The sequence below is a fragment of the Penaeus japonicus genome, unplaced genomic scaffold, assembly GCF_977035675.1.
Source record: "Penaeus japonicus unplaced genomic scaffold, GWHDUDI00000001_assembly GWHDUDI00000002, whole genome shotgun sequence".
Taxonomy (NCBI): Eukaryota; Metazoa; Arthropoda; class Malacostraca; order Decapoda; family Penaeidae; genus Penaeus; species Penaeus japonicus.
In genome coordinates this window covers 3756833-3774411 of record NW_028234404.1, presented here as the reverse complement: position 1 = coordinate 3774411, position 17579 = coordinate 3756833, and the positions used below count along the sequence as shown (strand labels likewise).

Below are 17579 nucleotides of genomic sequence, written 5' to 3'. Positions count from 1 at the left end.
TTTCTACTTTACATCCAGCCACGGGCGCCCTCCTTATCTTTTCTTATCGCACCCACGGAACCCGATCTGAAGCCCTTATCGAGCCCTTATCTGCCTTGATATAGAGGAAGGCCCAGTTGCTTTGGAATGATATCTTGCACGCGGAAATGGTGGTGGATGGAAGAGTTTTTTTGTTTTTTGTTTTTTTCTTGTATGTGTTTTTGTGTGTGTGTTGTGTTGTGTTGGTTTGCTTGCTTGCTTGCTTGTTTGTGTTTGTTTGTGTGTGTTTGCTTGCTTGCTTGTGTGTTTGTTTGTTTATCTGTTTGTTTGTGTGATATTGTGTGTGTGTGTGAGAGAGAGAGAGAGAGAGAGAGAGAGAGAGAGAGAGAGAGAGAGAGAGAGAGAGAGAGAGAGAGAGAGAGAGACTTTTTTTTTACTTTGACGAGTTTATTGAGACAAGTGATTACATACATCTCAAAAGGATGAGGTACCATAGGTTATCCTCACCCCAATCTTAGTCCCTCTTTGGGTTAGAGAGAGAGAGAGAGAGAGAGAGAGAGAGAGAGAGAGAGAGAGAGAGAGAGAGAGAGAGAGAGAAAGAGAAAGAGAAAGAGAAAGAGAAAGAGAAAGAGAAAGAGAAAGAGAGAGAGAAAGAGAAAAAAAAGAGAGAGAGAGTGGAGAGAAAAAAAAGAGAGAGTGGAGAGAGTGAGAGTGAGTGAGAGAGAGAGAGAGAGAGAAAGAGAGAGAGAGAAAGAGAGAGAGATAAAGAGAGATAACGAAAGAGAGAGAGAAACAGAGAGAAACAAAGAAAAGAAACATAGAGAAAGAAACAGAGAGAAAGAAACACAGATAAACACAAAAAACACACAAAGAAAGCAGTTAACCCAACCGCGCGTTTTGATCGAAATCACATTTCATCTTTCGAATTTTTGAGATGCTGTTGACATTCATGATTTTTTTTCTTCTTCTTCTTGCATGACATACGCCTGCGAGCATTCCTGGTTGCATTCAAGGTGCTGATCCAGTGAGCGACTTTAATGCTGGATTTCTCTACTGAATAACTGCGGTTTGGCGGGTCGCTCGCTTGTGTGTGTGTGTGTGTGTGGGTGTAAGTGTGTGTGTGTGTGTGGGGTGGGGGGGGTGGGAGTTGGGGTGTGGGTGTGGGTGTAAGTGTGTGGGTGTAAGTGTGTGTGTGTGTGGGGGGGGGGGTGTAAGTGTGTGTGTGTGTCTGTGTAAGTGTGTGTAAGTGTGTGTGTGTGTAAGTGTGTGTGTGTGTGTGTGTGTGTAAGTGTGTGTGTGTGTGTGTGTGTGTGTGTGTGTGTGTGTGTGTGTGTGTAAGTGTATGTGTTTCTACATATCCATGCATAAAATTTTCCCTACAAATTATATTCCACACTAAGAACATTAATTACCAAAGTTGCCTTCACAATTCCTGCAACATTTTTGCAACTATATCAGACAATCGAATACAAATGAATCCAATGCCATAGCCACAAGAACAAACATAATATCTTGCATTATCATCTTTATTATCAAAAATATATCAATACAGTTACAATGATAAAACCTCAATCAAAGACCCTGACGTAATTACTTTATCAAATAGCCAATTAGAAACCGTGCAACGAGGTAATCATTCAACAGGAGATATACTTGTTGCAATTAGGATCTTGTTTAATTGATTAATTAATCAATTGCTTGTGATTATCTATAGGGAGGCATTGATTGAGTTGCTAATTACCGCAATTAAATCCTGAATTGGTTAGAATATATTCAATATATTAGATCGTAATTTACACAGCAGTTTGAGTCGTTTACTAGAGAACGTGTTTATGAATTTAAGGGAAAAAAGGGAATTAAAAGTTTGGGTTTTTTATTTTTGATTTGTAGGAATTCCTTACTCCTTGGATAGATGGATAGATAGACAGATAGATAGATAGATAGATAGATGGATAGATAGACAGATAGATAGATAGATAGATGGATAGATAGATGGATGGATAGATATACGCATAAATAGATGGATAGATAGATGTATAAATAGATGGATAGATAGATGTATAGATATTTAGATAGATGGATAGATATTTAGACAGATAGATGGATAGATATTTAGATAGACAGATGTATAAATAGATGGATAGATAGATGTATAAATAGATGGATAGATAGATGTATAAATAGATGGATAGATAGATGTATAAATAGATGGATAGATAGATGTATAAATAGATGGATAGATAGATGTATAAATAGATGGATAGATAGATGTATAAATAGATGGATAGATAGATGTATAAATAGATGGATAGATAGATGGATAGATATTTAGATAGATGGATAGATATTTAGATAGATAGATGGATAGATATTTAGATAGATGGATAGATATTTAGATAGATAGATGGATAGATATTTAGATAGACAGATGTATAAATAGATGGATAGATAGATGTATAAATAGACGGATAGATAGATGTATAAATAGACGGATAGATAGATGTATTCATATAATCATTTATATTTGTACAACAAAAACAATGCTAATACTAAGCGTTGACAATAAAAAAATCAAATCTTTCCATATAATTCAATACTTAATATTCAAATGCGAATCAAAATAAACAAGAAAAAAAATACACCCAATTAACACACACATTACTCACCCATCCACATAATCTTCACCTCTTTACTCACCCAAACTAAACCCTCCGCCCTCATTCATCATGAATAACGTGTCAAGGACGCATTAATTCATGACAAGAATTAAACGTAAATTACCACACTCTATAAAAGGCAGCGGGCATCTCTCTGCCTGATATCTGTCAGTTCGTACAATAGATGGCGCGGAGGTCGGGTGGGTGGAGACAGCTTTATAAAGGCGGGTGTGGGCGTTTTCATGCCTGGAGAAGGATGTGTGTGTGTGGTGTAAAGGTTTTATAATACGTACGTACTCACAGATGCAATTATATACATACATATACATATATATACTCATACTCAGATGTAATCACACACACACATATATATATGTGTGTGTGTGTGTGTGTGTGTGTATGTGTGTGTGTGTTCATTCATTTATCTCAATGTCTTTTGTATCTCGTGTAAAAACAAACAAACAAAAATTGATGCTTTTCACAATGCTACAATTTACATGAACAAGAGTACAAAAACAATGGCTCATGAATCACTTTATTATGTAATGGTGAAAGTAATCATATCAATAATGAAATGATAATGACGGTAACAGTTACAGGAATAATAATGATAACAATGATGAAAATGATAATGATAGTGATCATAATAATACAGATAATAATAATAATATCAAAGGTAAGGGTATAATGATGGTTATAAACATGATATTGATAACAATGATAACATTCATAATGATAATGATAACAATGATCTTGATAACACGAACAACAACAATGGTGATTAACATGATAAGAATAATTTATTTAAAAAAAACATACCGATACTAATAATAACGATAACAATAACAACAACAATAATAATGATACTACGACTAACCATCATAACAGTTATGACAACATATTTTGACAATATATTCTCCAACACTAAAAACATCCCTTTTATTCCATCTAAATTCCCAAATAAATCATTTCCAAAATCGAACACCAAAATATTCATCATGATTAATTCGGACAATTTCCTGAGTTACGGGACCAGATTAAAAACTCCTTTAAGATAAATCTTGATTAAATGGCTGCCATCAGTCTTATTTATCAGTGATGGATCCAAATCAGTCGTTTGGGAAATGTGTAAGACATGTATGTTGCGAGATGTGCACACGGACATACACACACATACACACACACACACATATACATACACGGACACACACATACACATACACACGCTAACACACACACACACATATACACACGCATACACACACATATATATATGTATATAAATATATGTGTGTGTGTATATATATATATATATATATATATATAAACACGCACAAGTTTGTGTGTTTATATATTGTTAGTATGATACATAATTATATACATATGCGTTTACAAATTCCCTATCTGCCTTTCATTTAATATTCTCTCTTTAATCAAACTTTCTAAATACTAGAAAAAAAATTCTCTTCACGGTAGAGAAAGGAGAACTTACGAAATAATAGACAAAAGCAAATACATGCAGTGCTAGTACATTCTAAATAGATAGAAATAGACTGAAATACTAGAGAAAATAAAAAAAATAGCTATTCAGACACCAAATAGAATCTAAAAAATAATAAAAAAGAGAGAGAGAGAAAAGGGAATAAAACGCAAAATAAAAGAGTTAAAAATACTGATAACAGAGAACACAGTCTTTCAAACCCCTTTCTTTTAATGTGAGTTTCTTGCAGGCTTTTGTGAGTTTCCCGGAACAGGTCTTAAAAGACTGACTCTGCAACAAGCAATCTTTAGTCGAATCAACAACACCAAAAGAGAAATAGATAAAAAAAAATAAAATAAAATAAAAAAGATAAAATAAAATAAAATAAAAACACACACACACACGTCTATATGCTGTTAGTTTCTCGTTTGTATATTTCTAATCTATTTTTTTTTCATAAACATCATTATTCCCTTTGACGTTGATTCAAGTTTCATCCCTATATTTCCCCTTCCTATAATCAATATCATCCTTATTGTTAACCACAACTAGTAACATTTAGGGGAAGGTACGTCAATAAACTCAACATATTTATTCAGAATAAATTTCTAAACCCTAATAACAGCTCAGAGCATGACCTCGGAAGAAAAGGTTATCAGAGGTCAAGTTTCCGTCTGGACCTCCACTGCCTCTCTTCAACTAGGCATCTGGTTTTTATGCACAAGAATGGTCTTAAAAGCAGGTACATTCAGCATCGAGAAGGGATAATGTGTTTTATTTTTGTCGTTATCTTTATTATCTTTATTTTTATTTCTATCTTTATCTTTATTTTTATCTTTATATTTATTTTTATCTTTATTTTTAGCTTTATCTTTATCATTATCTTTAGTTTTAGCTTTATCTTTATTTTTAACATTATATGTATCTTTATTTTTAGCTTTATCAGTATCATTATCTTTATCTTTAATCTTTATCTTTAATAATCTTTATATCATTATCATTACTACTACTACTACTATCATTATCTTACATTACTGATACCTCTCCATAGGGAGCGAGCACATGGAAGTAAAAACAACACATGAAAACACAGGGTAAAAAATAACAACAATAAAACACTGTTAAAAGGTACTCAAAAAAAAAATAAATAAATAAAAAAAAACATCGACAGAAAAGAAAACATGTAGGAAAGTATGAAAGGAGTTAAGGACAAACGATTGAACATTGAACATAGTACTTACTCCTTTCAGTCTCATTAGTATAAGTTAAATGACAATCCCATTAATAGAAGGTTCAAAGACTTCTTACAGAGACAGATTGAAATAATTCACAAAACTCAAAAACATATTTATTCTTTCGATTTCAAATGCTTGCTTATCTTAATATAACACAGTCGAACGTACATCAAAGTTGAACTTCTCTTTAAACTCATTTTCAAAGACGTAAATTTTATTATTTAGATATTGAACTCAGCACTAATTCTGACGCTGATAAATACATTTTTATGTTTTTCTAATAGGATTTTAGCTAATAAAGAGAAGGGAGGAAATGCTGGTTAGGTCCTTTGTTAACTCTGTTTATTTTTATCCAGTTGGTTGCAAAATGATTGTTACAATTATCGAGACACATTTGGTTATCTGTTCTACAAAATCTCTAATTTATCTAATAACAGTTATGTACACCATTGCAGGGATTTTTTTTTCATCTCAGATTTCTGTTTTTCATGGTATTAGTTTCTTTGAAATAAATTGTTAGTTGTGTGAAATATTTACCGAAAAAACGTAACCCTGCCTTTGTTTCGAATAAGATTTGTAAATATTCATGATAATAAAAAAGTGATGATGATTGTTGTGAATAGCTGAGAAGTTATTTATATTATTCTCTTCTCTATCCTAACCAAAGCAATTTAGATAAAATAGTAGAAATCTCTAGAAATAATTTGAAATAATCTTAATCCATGGATATTCGTTTTCATTTGAAATATTGCAAGATTCCTACAAAACAACTACCGAATTGGAACCAATCAGAACCCAATAATCGACCTGAGTGACCTATGACCTCGAGAGAGGGACGTTATCTCCCAAGAGAAAACTCGTGAACCCCCAAGCACGAGCAAGTGCAATTTGCAATCTGTTAACCTTTCCCAAAAGAGGTAAACTCTGCTCTTGAACTTGGAAGCAAGAACCAGATAAGATGTCGGTGAGAACGCTGGACCAAGAAGCTCTATGTTAAGGATTTTAAGAATTTCACATCCCTTATTGTAGTATCACATCCGTTTTGTCATTATCATCAGTGATGGATCCAAATCAGTCGTTTGGAAATGTGTAAGATATGTATGTTGCGAGATGTGTACACGGACACACACACACACACATACACACACACACACACACACACACACACACACACACACACACACACACACACACACAAGTTGAGTATTACTGTATTATCATTTAAAAATTAAAGATAAAATTACTGTAGTGTCAATTTGCTATTAACATCAGCATGTTATTGAGTCGACATTGGTCTTTTTTTTCTTCTTTTTCTTTTTTTTCTCATTTTAGGGATCATCTGTCTCCATCTTTCTGTATCTTCTGCATCCTCTCCTGTCAGACCATCTGCTTTCATATCTTTCTTTCATTGTATCTGTGAATCTCCTCTTAGGCCTTCCTCTCTTCCTTCTCTATTTCTAACATCCTCCTCCCGACATGTTCCTCGTTTCTCCTTATCACATGCTCGAACTAACTTTAACCTTGCTTCCCTGGCCTTATTTTCAAACTCTTCCATATGTGTTGTTCCTCTTATACATTCATTTCTGATCTTTTCCTTTCCCGTTACTCCCCCCCCCCCTCTCCCAGTGAAAACCTTAACACCCTCATCTCTCCCACTTATATGTCTGCCTCTTGCCACTTGGTTGGAGCTACTGTCTCCAAACCATACAGTATGGCTGGTCTTACTGCCACCCTATGAACCTTCCCTTTCAAAATTGCGGATAGTCTTCTGTTACTTCTGTTACTCTCCTCTCCAACCACTCCACCCCGCTTTTATTATCTTCTTCTCTTCTGTTGCACCCACCATTGCTTTGCTACGTCGATCCCAAATACTTCAAATAATCTACCTTCATCACTTCCGCACTTTGTATTCCAATACATTTTTTTTCCGTCCCTCTCTTTCGCAAACATGCACCCTGACTCTCATATCTCTAGACTCTAGTGCATGTTTCCACCTCTCCAGGTTAGCTTCAACCTCCTCTCTTCTATCTCCAGAGATCATATCAAAAAATCATATGAATAATCATTATTTCAAGAATAATGACATTTGTACTGCATAACAAAAAGAATGATAACGATATAAAAATGATAATCAGAACAGCGATAATAATGATAATACTAGGGATAATGGCAACAAGGTTAATCAATAGAAGATTAGTATAACTATTAACAACAGTAATGACAATAAAGCTGATGATGATGAAAACCTCGGAGCTCCGTCTATTATTTCCACTCTTGTATCCTCCACATTCATCAGTTCTCTATAATATTCTTTCCACTTTCTTGGCACGTTCGCTTCCTCAGACAGACCATTACTATGTGCATCTTTCCTGGCTCGTACCTGCTCAATCCCTCTGCCTGGAAAGTCGGTATAAATCTTTTTTTCACCTTTATTTGTATCCAATTTATCATATTAGTCGCCATGCGCTCCAGTCTTTGCCTTTGTCACTTCCTTTTTAACTTCTTACCTCCTCTTTCTGAGTTCTCGTCTACTTTCTATGCCTCTTTGTTTATGCTTTTTTTTTCTTTGTCAAACCTTTCCTCTAAACGCAATCTTATAATTTTTCATTCCATGACCATGTGCCCTTGTTAGTATGTTAATATATTTTCAATCCTATAACATTGATATAAGAATTATGTTACTAGTGCCTTTTTATTTACTCACAGTATTATCAATATTCACCACCGATGTGTGTATATATAATTTTCTCGCTCATAAGCTGTATATGTTTCTTATTTAGTAGCCAATACCTCGCTAATATATAAGTAATTTACCACTTTATTGTCTTAAAAGAAAACTATTTTGATTCGTTGATTTCATAGAAAACGTATTAACTTTAGGAGGGACTTGTCCTTAACTTCATCACCTTAAAGAAGGAAAGTTAGGAGGATATACATATGGTATATATATATTTACAAAAGTGGAAAGAATTACAAAACGTAACAATGATCTTTATATATCATCCAAAATAGGATATATCAGAATTGTCATAATCTATGTTGGTATCAAATTTATAGTAAGAGTAAATTATTGTTTTCATTAGAAATTTCATGAATTTATTTATGATTATGTCATATACATACACACAAATATATGTGTGTGAATCAGATAGATTTTTGGTTATTCTATGTTTTTGAAGTAGGTTTAGTTATGTTAAAGTTTACAGTTTTAATTATTTATTCCTAGCTAATGATGTATAAGATTTTATTAGATAATGTCGAGAATAATGTGAATAATTATAACACACTTAACTGCAATATCGATTAAGAGTGATAATAAAAGTAAACAACAATGATAATGATGATAATGCAGACCCATATATGTATATTATCATTATGCGTTTCTAAACAGATTCATATGAATAATAATTACTTCAAGAATAATGACAATTGTGCCGCATAGCAAAAATGATGATAACGATATAAATATAATAATGATAACAGCGATAGTAATGATAATGCTAGTGATAATGACAACAAGGTTATTTGACATAAGATTAGTATAACTGATATTAACAGTAAAGACAATAATGCTGATGATGATGGAGAAGATAATAATTATCTTTATTTTTACAATTCTGTTTTATAATTACTATCATTGCGGTTATTTATATTATTCTTTGTTGCAATTATCTTCTTTATTATCATCACCATCATCATTATAATTATCCTTATTATCATCGTTACTATGATGATGATGAAAATGTTAATTATAATTTGATGATGATGATGATAGTAATGATAATGATAGTAATAATGATAATGATAACAGTAATGCTAACAATAATGATAATGATAACAAAAAAACAATATATATATATATATATATATATATATATATATATATATATACATAATATATATATATATATATATATATATATATATATAATATATATATATATATATATATATATATATATATATGCATAAATGATAACTGCAAAGATAATAATGAAAAGGAGAATGATATTGATAACAACAGTAGGAGCATTATCAATGGCGGTAATTGTAATAATGAACATAATAGTAAAAAATATTACAGAATCACTTGAATTGTTACTAGGCCATCAAGGAGTAAAAAACTAATAGTCTAATAAGGAATGATGTACAGCCAAGTCACCGAACTGGAAGAAGTGAAAAAAGGTTACAGTCAAGAGAGGTTCTCTAACTATTCGATGTGTTGTACAATAGCTGATTCCGTAGGATATGATTATGAGTAGGAGTCTCTTGGGACATCTGCCTCCTATCGGGTGTAGTTACGGGGCTTGGGGTTTATAGGATGTCAGCTGGAAAAGACAAAAAGTTGTTATTTTAAGTGACCAGTTTATTTTCTTTAGTCTAACCGTAATTTTATTTTTGTTTTCTTTGAAACTCTCATTGAAGAAAACGATATAATTTTTATGTAAGACTGAGTCTATCTCTCTCTCCTCTCTCACTCTCTCTCTCTCTCTCTCTCTCTCTCTCTCTCTCTCTCTCTCTCTCTCTCTCTCTCTCTCTCTCTCTCTCCTTTTCTCTCTCTCTCTCTCTCTCTCTCTTCTTCTCTCTCTCTCTCTCCTTCTTCTCTCTCTCTCTCTCTCTCTCTCTCTCTCTCTCTCTTCTCTCTCTCTCTCTTCCTCTCTCTCTCTCTCTCTCTATCTCTCTTCCTCTCTCTCTCTTTCTATCTCTTCCCTCTCTCTCTCTCTTTCTCTCTGCCTCTCTTCTCTCTCTCATTCTCTCTCTCTCTCTCTCTCTCTCCTCTCTCTCTCTCTCTCTCTCTCTTCTCTCTTCTCCCCCTCTCTCTCTCTCTCTCTCTCTCTCTCTCTCTCTCTCTCTCTCTCTCTCTCTCTCTCTCTCTCTCTCTCTCTCTCTCTCTCTCTCTCTCTCTCTCTCTTCTCTCTCTCCTCCCTCTCTCTCTCTGTCTGCTCCTCCCCCCCCTCTCTCTCTCTCTCTCTCTCTCTCTCTCTCTCTCTCTCTCTCTCTCTCTCTCTCTCTCTCTCTCTCTCTCTCTCTCTCTCAAAATTGCTAAAAAGTTTATACCGAAGTCCAAGATAATATCAGTAAGCAGCAACAATATACAAGAATAGTTGAGATGTTTAATAGTTTAAACCCTAAGATGTTTTAGACCACGGCAGCGATAAACCCAGCCATAATTGGTTTAGGAAGTCATTTCCATGGGGCTAATTAATAATAATTATCTCCGGCATAACAAGAGAGACACTCGACTACCCCCACCCCCACCCTGGTCCCAGCTGATCAAACTAATGATAACTAAATTCGAAATGATGTTGAGCGTTTGATAATTATGATAGGTATAACAATACCTACTAAACAGTAGTTGTTATTTTATGGATATGTCACCATCTGTTATTGTGACATGTGGTTGAGGACGTGTATGGTGACGAGCTAAACTTTTTTTTTTAAGTCAGTCCTGTTTTTATGTTACTAATAGTTACTAAAAGATTCTAAATTTTTGTATCGCTGTTGTCATTGTTGTTAAAATGCCGCATTCATATCAGTGGACTGTTAATCACCATACATCTTTTACATTTCATTAACTGGTAACCTTTAATTAGATTACCTAAATAAAAATCCCAATTCTGAAAGTCTTAGATAAGCTTCCGGTAAACCTCTTTGAAGCTCTACACTATGCTCATATAATCTCTAGATTTATTAAAAGATTTCAACTCGCTAAAGCACTAATTTTAATAGTAAGGTATTTCTTATGGATCGGCCAAGGGGGGTGGGAGGGGGAGGGGGGAGTAAGGCAGGGCTCGCTCTTTTAGGTTAAAAGAATAAATTAAGAAAATACATGAATATAAATGTGACATAAGCACGAGCCATTATTATCACTAATATTATTATCATCTTTATAATTATCATCATTATATATTGTTAGCGCATTAGTTATGATTCTTGCTGTTATTATTGTTATTTATAATTTATATATTTATCATTACTATTACTATTATAATTTTCTTTTCATTCTAAAGATGATGATTGTAACTGAAATTTAAAATTGAGCAAATAATTTACAAATTAGGGGGTGATTCTCCCATACTGCAGTGACGTCACAAACCATCCACGTCATCGGGAAGTGGTGACATCATTCTCCCCCTCCCCCCACCCCCCCCTCCCCTTGGCTTTCCCCGTCACTCCATCATTCTTCAGAAATCACGGTATTTTTATCTCCCTGGGAATACTTTCCGTCTTGCCTATCTCCATAGCCTGTAATATTAGGGGGACATTTACAAAACTAACTCTTGTTTTTTCTTCTAAATCGTTTATGGGTCATAAATTTTGACCCCTACCCCCCTTTTTTATATCAGCGCCATCTATCTTCCAAAATTTTCCTCCTCATTGAAGTATCCCATATATATACTTTCACGGTTTGCCAAGATCTTGTTTTCTACGGTAATTCATTACACAAATAAAGAGACGGACATTAAATCCATTCTTATATCATTATAATGACGCATAGATACCGCAGTCTCACTCTGCCGCATCAGCGCCATCTCTCTTCTCAGATTAATATCAACCAGATCTAATTCCCTTCCCGATTATCCTTTCACTAATCCCTCCCATCCTTTAATAAATAATTCCCAAAACTTGATCAATCAATCCCATTTTATTGCCGTCAAAACCCGCAGTTCAAAACTTCCACCCACGCCACGCGTCTTCTAACACTCCCGCCATCTATCTTCCGAACCCCGAACTAACCCTCCCCCAAAACAGTTGCCAGTTAGCACGTTAGCTCCTTTCACCCAGAGTTTCCCGAGTGTCCCCTCCCGGTCGGGCTGACGTCGTCCCGGTCGGCAGTGACGTGTACCGGGACGCCGAGGGAGGACGGACGTGCACGCACCGCAGCCATGGCCGAGTTATTCAGGAATTTGACCCTTTTTCTCATGACGGAGAAATGTTTCGACAAATTCTTCGTGGAAAATGACTTCATGGATGGTGAGGAAGCCGGGGTTTTTTTTATTTGTGAATCTGTTCTTGTTTGTGTTTGTTCTGGGGTCCTTGTTTTCGATTTTTTATTTTTTTTAACATATATACCTTGTTATTCTGAAAGATATTAATACCGGTTTTTTATTCTCATATCGACGTAGAATAAGACATACACCAAATATACATAAATTAAAGATATTTTAAAAGATTATATTAAGGAGTATGTCTGTCTCCTTATCAGTCATGACTTCACAATATGGTTATTAATACATTCAATAGAAATATATTCGGCATTGCTTTATTTAGACCTTTTGTTCATAGATAGAGGGACACAAAGGGTTAATTGTGGTTCGTGACGTAACGTGTTTGAGACATGTTTCATTATGTAATGTTGGTTGGTGTTCATAATGATGAATTTATATGAATGATTTTGGTTAAATGGTTATGTATTGTATGGAAAGCCTTTTGTGATTTTATATGTATCATTCTGTATTATGATTTTTGTTATGTTAGACGAAGGAAATTAAAATCCGCTGGTTTCTGGTATGGTTATAGGACATGTTAGTATATTCATCACTATCACATTATCAGCACCACTGCATAGGCAAAGAAACCTCCACCTGGTTTATTCTGATAGGCTTATCATCAAGGCTCCATCTTGCCTAATTATGTGGTTGACATATGTTGGCCTTTGCTGGAGCCCCCCCAAGGTGTCAACTGCGGCTGTTGCTTCTTTCTCTGCGTCGCGTTTTAGTTCGATTTCGGAATCTAGGTATTCTGTCGCAGATCACACAATAAAGTTTTTCAAGTGGAATTTGACGTAATACAGCCAATATGGGAACAAGAAAAGTTGTGTTTTGTGAAACTCTGCATTTTGTCATTTGAATATTTGCCTGGAGAGTCCACTCTTTATGTGGGCTTTAATTCTTAGGGGTGCTGTTCTGGTTGTATTTGTTATATGTATGTATTGAAGGATGTCCCCGTGAAATGTCCTTTTGAGCTTTATTTTTTGTTTGATTCAGGAAAATGTCTCTGTACATTTTCTGGAATTTATACATTTTTACCCCATAATCATTTTCTAGGTACCTTTATACCTCCAGAGCTCTTGAAGCATATATTAAGATCTCCCAAACATCCTAGAAATCAGAAGGAAAAAGATAAAAATGGAAAATTAGTTTCCATTTCATCAGTCAGGGGGGAAAGTCAGTCTGTCTGATAAAAACTCCTCAATTTAGGATAAAGCTGGGAGTTTTTATCATCATAAAGGGATACTATTATGTCATTTCTATTTTGCCTCGTGTCCAAACACGTCTTAAAGTGTATCCAGTTGAATGATTTACTGTGGGGACTTTTTAGTGCGGAAACCATCCCTCTTCACGTCCCTGCGGCCAAGGGCCTTTTATCGCATGACCTGTAACCTGTGAGTCTCCAATTACCTGCTCTTGAGAAAGCCATTGGGAAGTAGCACCCCTTACCTTCGAAGCTACTTTCCCAGCTTCCTCGTGCTTGTGTTGTGTAGCGGGTATAGGCTAGTCCGTCACTGTAACAGCATTGAAGATGTGTGGACATGACGAAATGATTGTCCTTGATTTCGGAAAAGTCGTCTGGGAAGGTTCGAGGACTTTGCTTTCACAGAGTCTTAGGAATCTTGATGCGACTCTTGGTTGGTGGGGTAGAGTAGCTCTTGAAAGTATCCGTGAAAGATTGTATTTGGATTTTGCTGTGAACTGAAGGAAGTTATTCAAGCTGTAATAAGGCTGCTTTTTATTAAAATTGTTGTGAAAGCTATTTAAGGATACAATGTAAGAAATATGTTAAGGGTTATGTTATTCACTAACTTTAATAATTTTCAAATACATTAGACTAAAACCGAGAAGGCTTCATGCAGTCACAATTATGAAAAAAATGACAATTATATATATATATATATAGATATAGTTATATAGATATATAGATATTTATATAAATATATATTTATATATAGATATAGATATATATTTATATATATATTATATATATATATATATATATATATATGTATATATATATATATAGATATAGATATAGTTATATAGATATATAGATATTTATATAAATATATATTTATATATAGATATAGATATATATTTATATACACTATTTTGAAAATTAAGTAATATAAGATTCTGTTTAATTCTTTTCAGGTCCCTGTCTGGCTGCACTGATTAGCACCAGTCTAGGGTATGGCATCACTCTGGGGGCCATGATGGTCAAACTGCCACAGATCATCAAAATTGTCGCAGCCAAGAGTGGGGAGGGGATCAGCGTCATGGGGACGACCCTTGAACTTTTGGCCGCAATGATCACTACGTCGTACAACTTCCTGAAGGCCCATGCATTCAGGTAAGTTGTAGGGTCTCTTAGCGCAATTGAGGATGTGTGTGAATACAAAAGAAAATAAACAAACAAACAAAAAAAAACTAATGGCAATTAAATGATAGACCAGCGGAAGAAAGAATGTAAAAATTGTCAAATCTAATGGTTATATGAAAAAAGGTTAATGTGGCTGTGCTTTTTTATTTTTTTATGAAGGATGAATCGGTCTCATCAGTATTTGTTGAGAGGGGTGACTTGTTAAAACATTTCTGAGGTTAAAAGATGGTAGTTTTGACATTTACTTATTGCTTTCTGTCATTCTCTACTTTCAACTTCTTGTCTTTTTTATTTTTATTTTCTTTTTCCTTTTTATTCTTATTGTTATTATTTTTACTATCCATTCATTTTCCTTTTTCTTTATTCTTTTCGCTAGAGGACATGTCAGATTATAATGACACATGCCAGATTTTCAGACCTTTGTTTGGCTCAAATACGGTTTCATTAAAATATATATAAAGAGATATTGGGTCAATTAGGGGCCATGTAAAGTCTTTTCAACACAACTGCATATTTTCTTCCTCAAAACGAAAAATTCTTAAGTTCAGTGGAAGTTTCTTTGGAAGTAGAAAAGGTTTATTGAAAATTAGAGGGAAATTTCATAGTGGAAATGCATCAATAGATCTCCGAGCACACAGGAACCAAAGTGCAAGGCTTATATAGAGAGTGGTTGTTCCGATTATACTAAAGAAACCCACATTAAAACCTCATTTTCTTAGTCATTTATTAAGACCATTCACATGAATTTTCTTTTTCATATTCCAGCTCATATGGTGACAGCTACTTCATAACCCTCCAGAACTCCATCATCGGCTTCCTGGTTTACTACTACGGCACTTCTGCGGTTTCGGCTGTCTTCTATCTGACAGCCGCACTCTCGACCACGGCCTTGCTGTGCTACGGGATGGTGCCCCTCAACATCCTGTGGTATCTCCAGGCTATGAACATCCCTATGGTGTTTGCTGGGAAGGTGGGTATTGACAAATATGTTGCCATAGCACAGAAGGAAGGAAATAAGCCCAAACTCTAATTTTGAATTTTTTTTATTTTAAAAAATGATGAAAGATGGGGGGAGAAAAATAGTAAAAAGCCAATAATGTATTATGCAAAATTTTCATTGCTTAGAACCCTTTACTTGTAAACACAACTATGCTTTGTTTTTATGATCGGAGATTTTGTAATTCTGTATTGACCGTTCTGAAAATGGACATTACTGATAGAGAATCATGAGATTTTGAATGATTAGATAGAGGAAAACATAATTATGGATATTTTTTTCTTTTACTATATTGGTTATGTAGTTAGACCTTCGCTTCACTACTTACAAATACAAATATTGTTATCCTCTGTTATTATTATTCTACTGATCACAAAGAGGAGAGGGTACATTGTTAACAAAAAGAATACTCAAAAGGGTTTATAGACGGTAAATCTTCCTGACGTAATACCGCAATCATCCTCATAACAGATGGTCCAGGCCGTGTCCAACTACAAGAACGGAAGCACGGGCCAGCTGTCGGTGGTGACCGTCTGCCTGCTTTTCTTCGGCTCGGCCTCGAGAATCTTCACCTCCATCCAAGACACGGGCGACCAAGTCATGATCATCCAGTACTGCGTAGCCACCCTCGCAAACTTCATCCTCCTGGCGCAGATCTACGTTTACTGGGACGCCCCCGTGGCCAAGAAGGGCGGCAGGAAGAAGGATCATCACTCGGGCGGCAAGAAGAAGAAGCAGTAGAGAGGTTGAGAGTGCATGTGTAGGTCCTACCTGTGGGTGGGTGGGTTCTCTCTCTCTCTCTGGATTCAGGTTATCGCAGTGTGCTTGTGGGTGTTGACGTGAGTGCTATGGCAGTGTGGCCTGTGTACATAACGTTTATAGTAATGACTAAATGGTTTAGTAGCATTTTTTCTTTCCTTTTTTTTTTCCATGTGGGGATTTTGTTTTTAATTGGGACATTTAAAAAAAAAAAAGACACGTCACAAAATTTACCTACCAATTTCTTAATTGATTGTTTTATGGTAATAAAAAAAAAAAAGGACCTATAATTGTTGAGAGACTTAGATTGTCTCGCGAATTCAGTGAAAGTGATGTAAATATATTTGTTATTTGCGTTGTATGTATGCTATGTGACTTAACATTATTTGATAATTGTTTTTCAACCTCCGTGTTCCTTTGTGTCGTGATTGTCATGGAAATGATTGTTTTTCTATACATATTGTTTTGTATTGTTGGTGTCTACAGAAGGCATCATTATTTTTCTCCGATGTGTTGTCATGTCTACATTCCTTTCGTCTCTCTTATAAGAAGAGAGGATTAAAATTGTTTTTTTTTTAATTTGCCAAAAGCTTTTATTTCCCTTCAGTGCATCTGCTTTAATGAAAGTCTATAGTATGTAGATGAAAGATCTCGAATTGTAGCGAGGTCGTCTTTTGCTAGTGGATACTGGTATGCCATGTAGTATGCCTTAAATTTGCATTATTTTTATGGATCTTTGATGTAGCTAAAATATATGACTGGTACCGAAAGTAAAGACTAAATTAGTAAAACACTTTTAAGGTCTCATTTGACAAGTTGCTGCACTAAATTGCTAAATTAATGTAAATGAATATAAATTTGTATAAACATCTCTAAAGACACTTCAAATTTTGTTGAAAAGTATATTTTTTCCTGCTCTATTTGAGAATGTTGACAAACTCATATTTACCTTTTATATATATATGACTATTCTTGACAAATTTGTTGCCATAGCACAGAAGGAAGGAAATAAGCCTAAACTCTAATTTTGAGATTTTTTATTTTAAAAAATGATGAAAGATGGGGGAGAAAAATAGTAAAAAGCCGATAATATA

At 34.6% G+C, this 17579-nt stretch overlaps 1 protein-coding gene across 1 annotated transcript; it reads left to right on the top strand.

The window, feature by feature from the left end:
- Nucleotides 1-12141: 12141 nt before the first annotated feature.
- On the top strand, nucleotides 12142-17064 carry LOC122259876 (mannose-P-dolichol utilization defect 1 protein homolog). Its single transcript, XM_043026830.2, has 4 exons — nucleotides 12142-12326; nucleotides 14501-14699; nucleotides 15495-15699; nucleotides 16198-17064. The coding sequence occupies exons 1-4, from the start codon at nucleotides 12239-12241 to the stop codon at nucleotides 16465-16467; spliced, it is 762 nt and encodes a 253-aa protein (XP_042882764.1). The 5' UTR covers nucleotides 12142-12238; the 3' UTR covers nucleotides 16468-17064.
- Nucleotides 17065-17579: the final 515 nt, after the last annotated feature.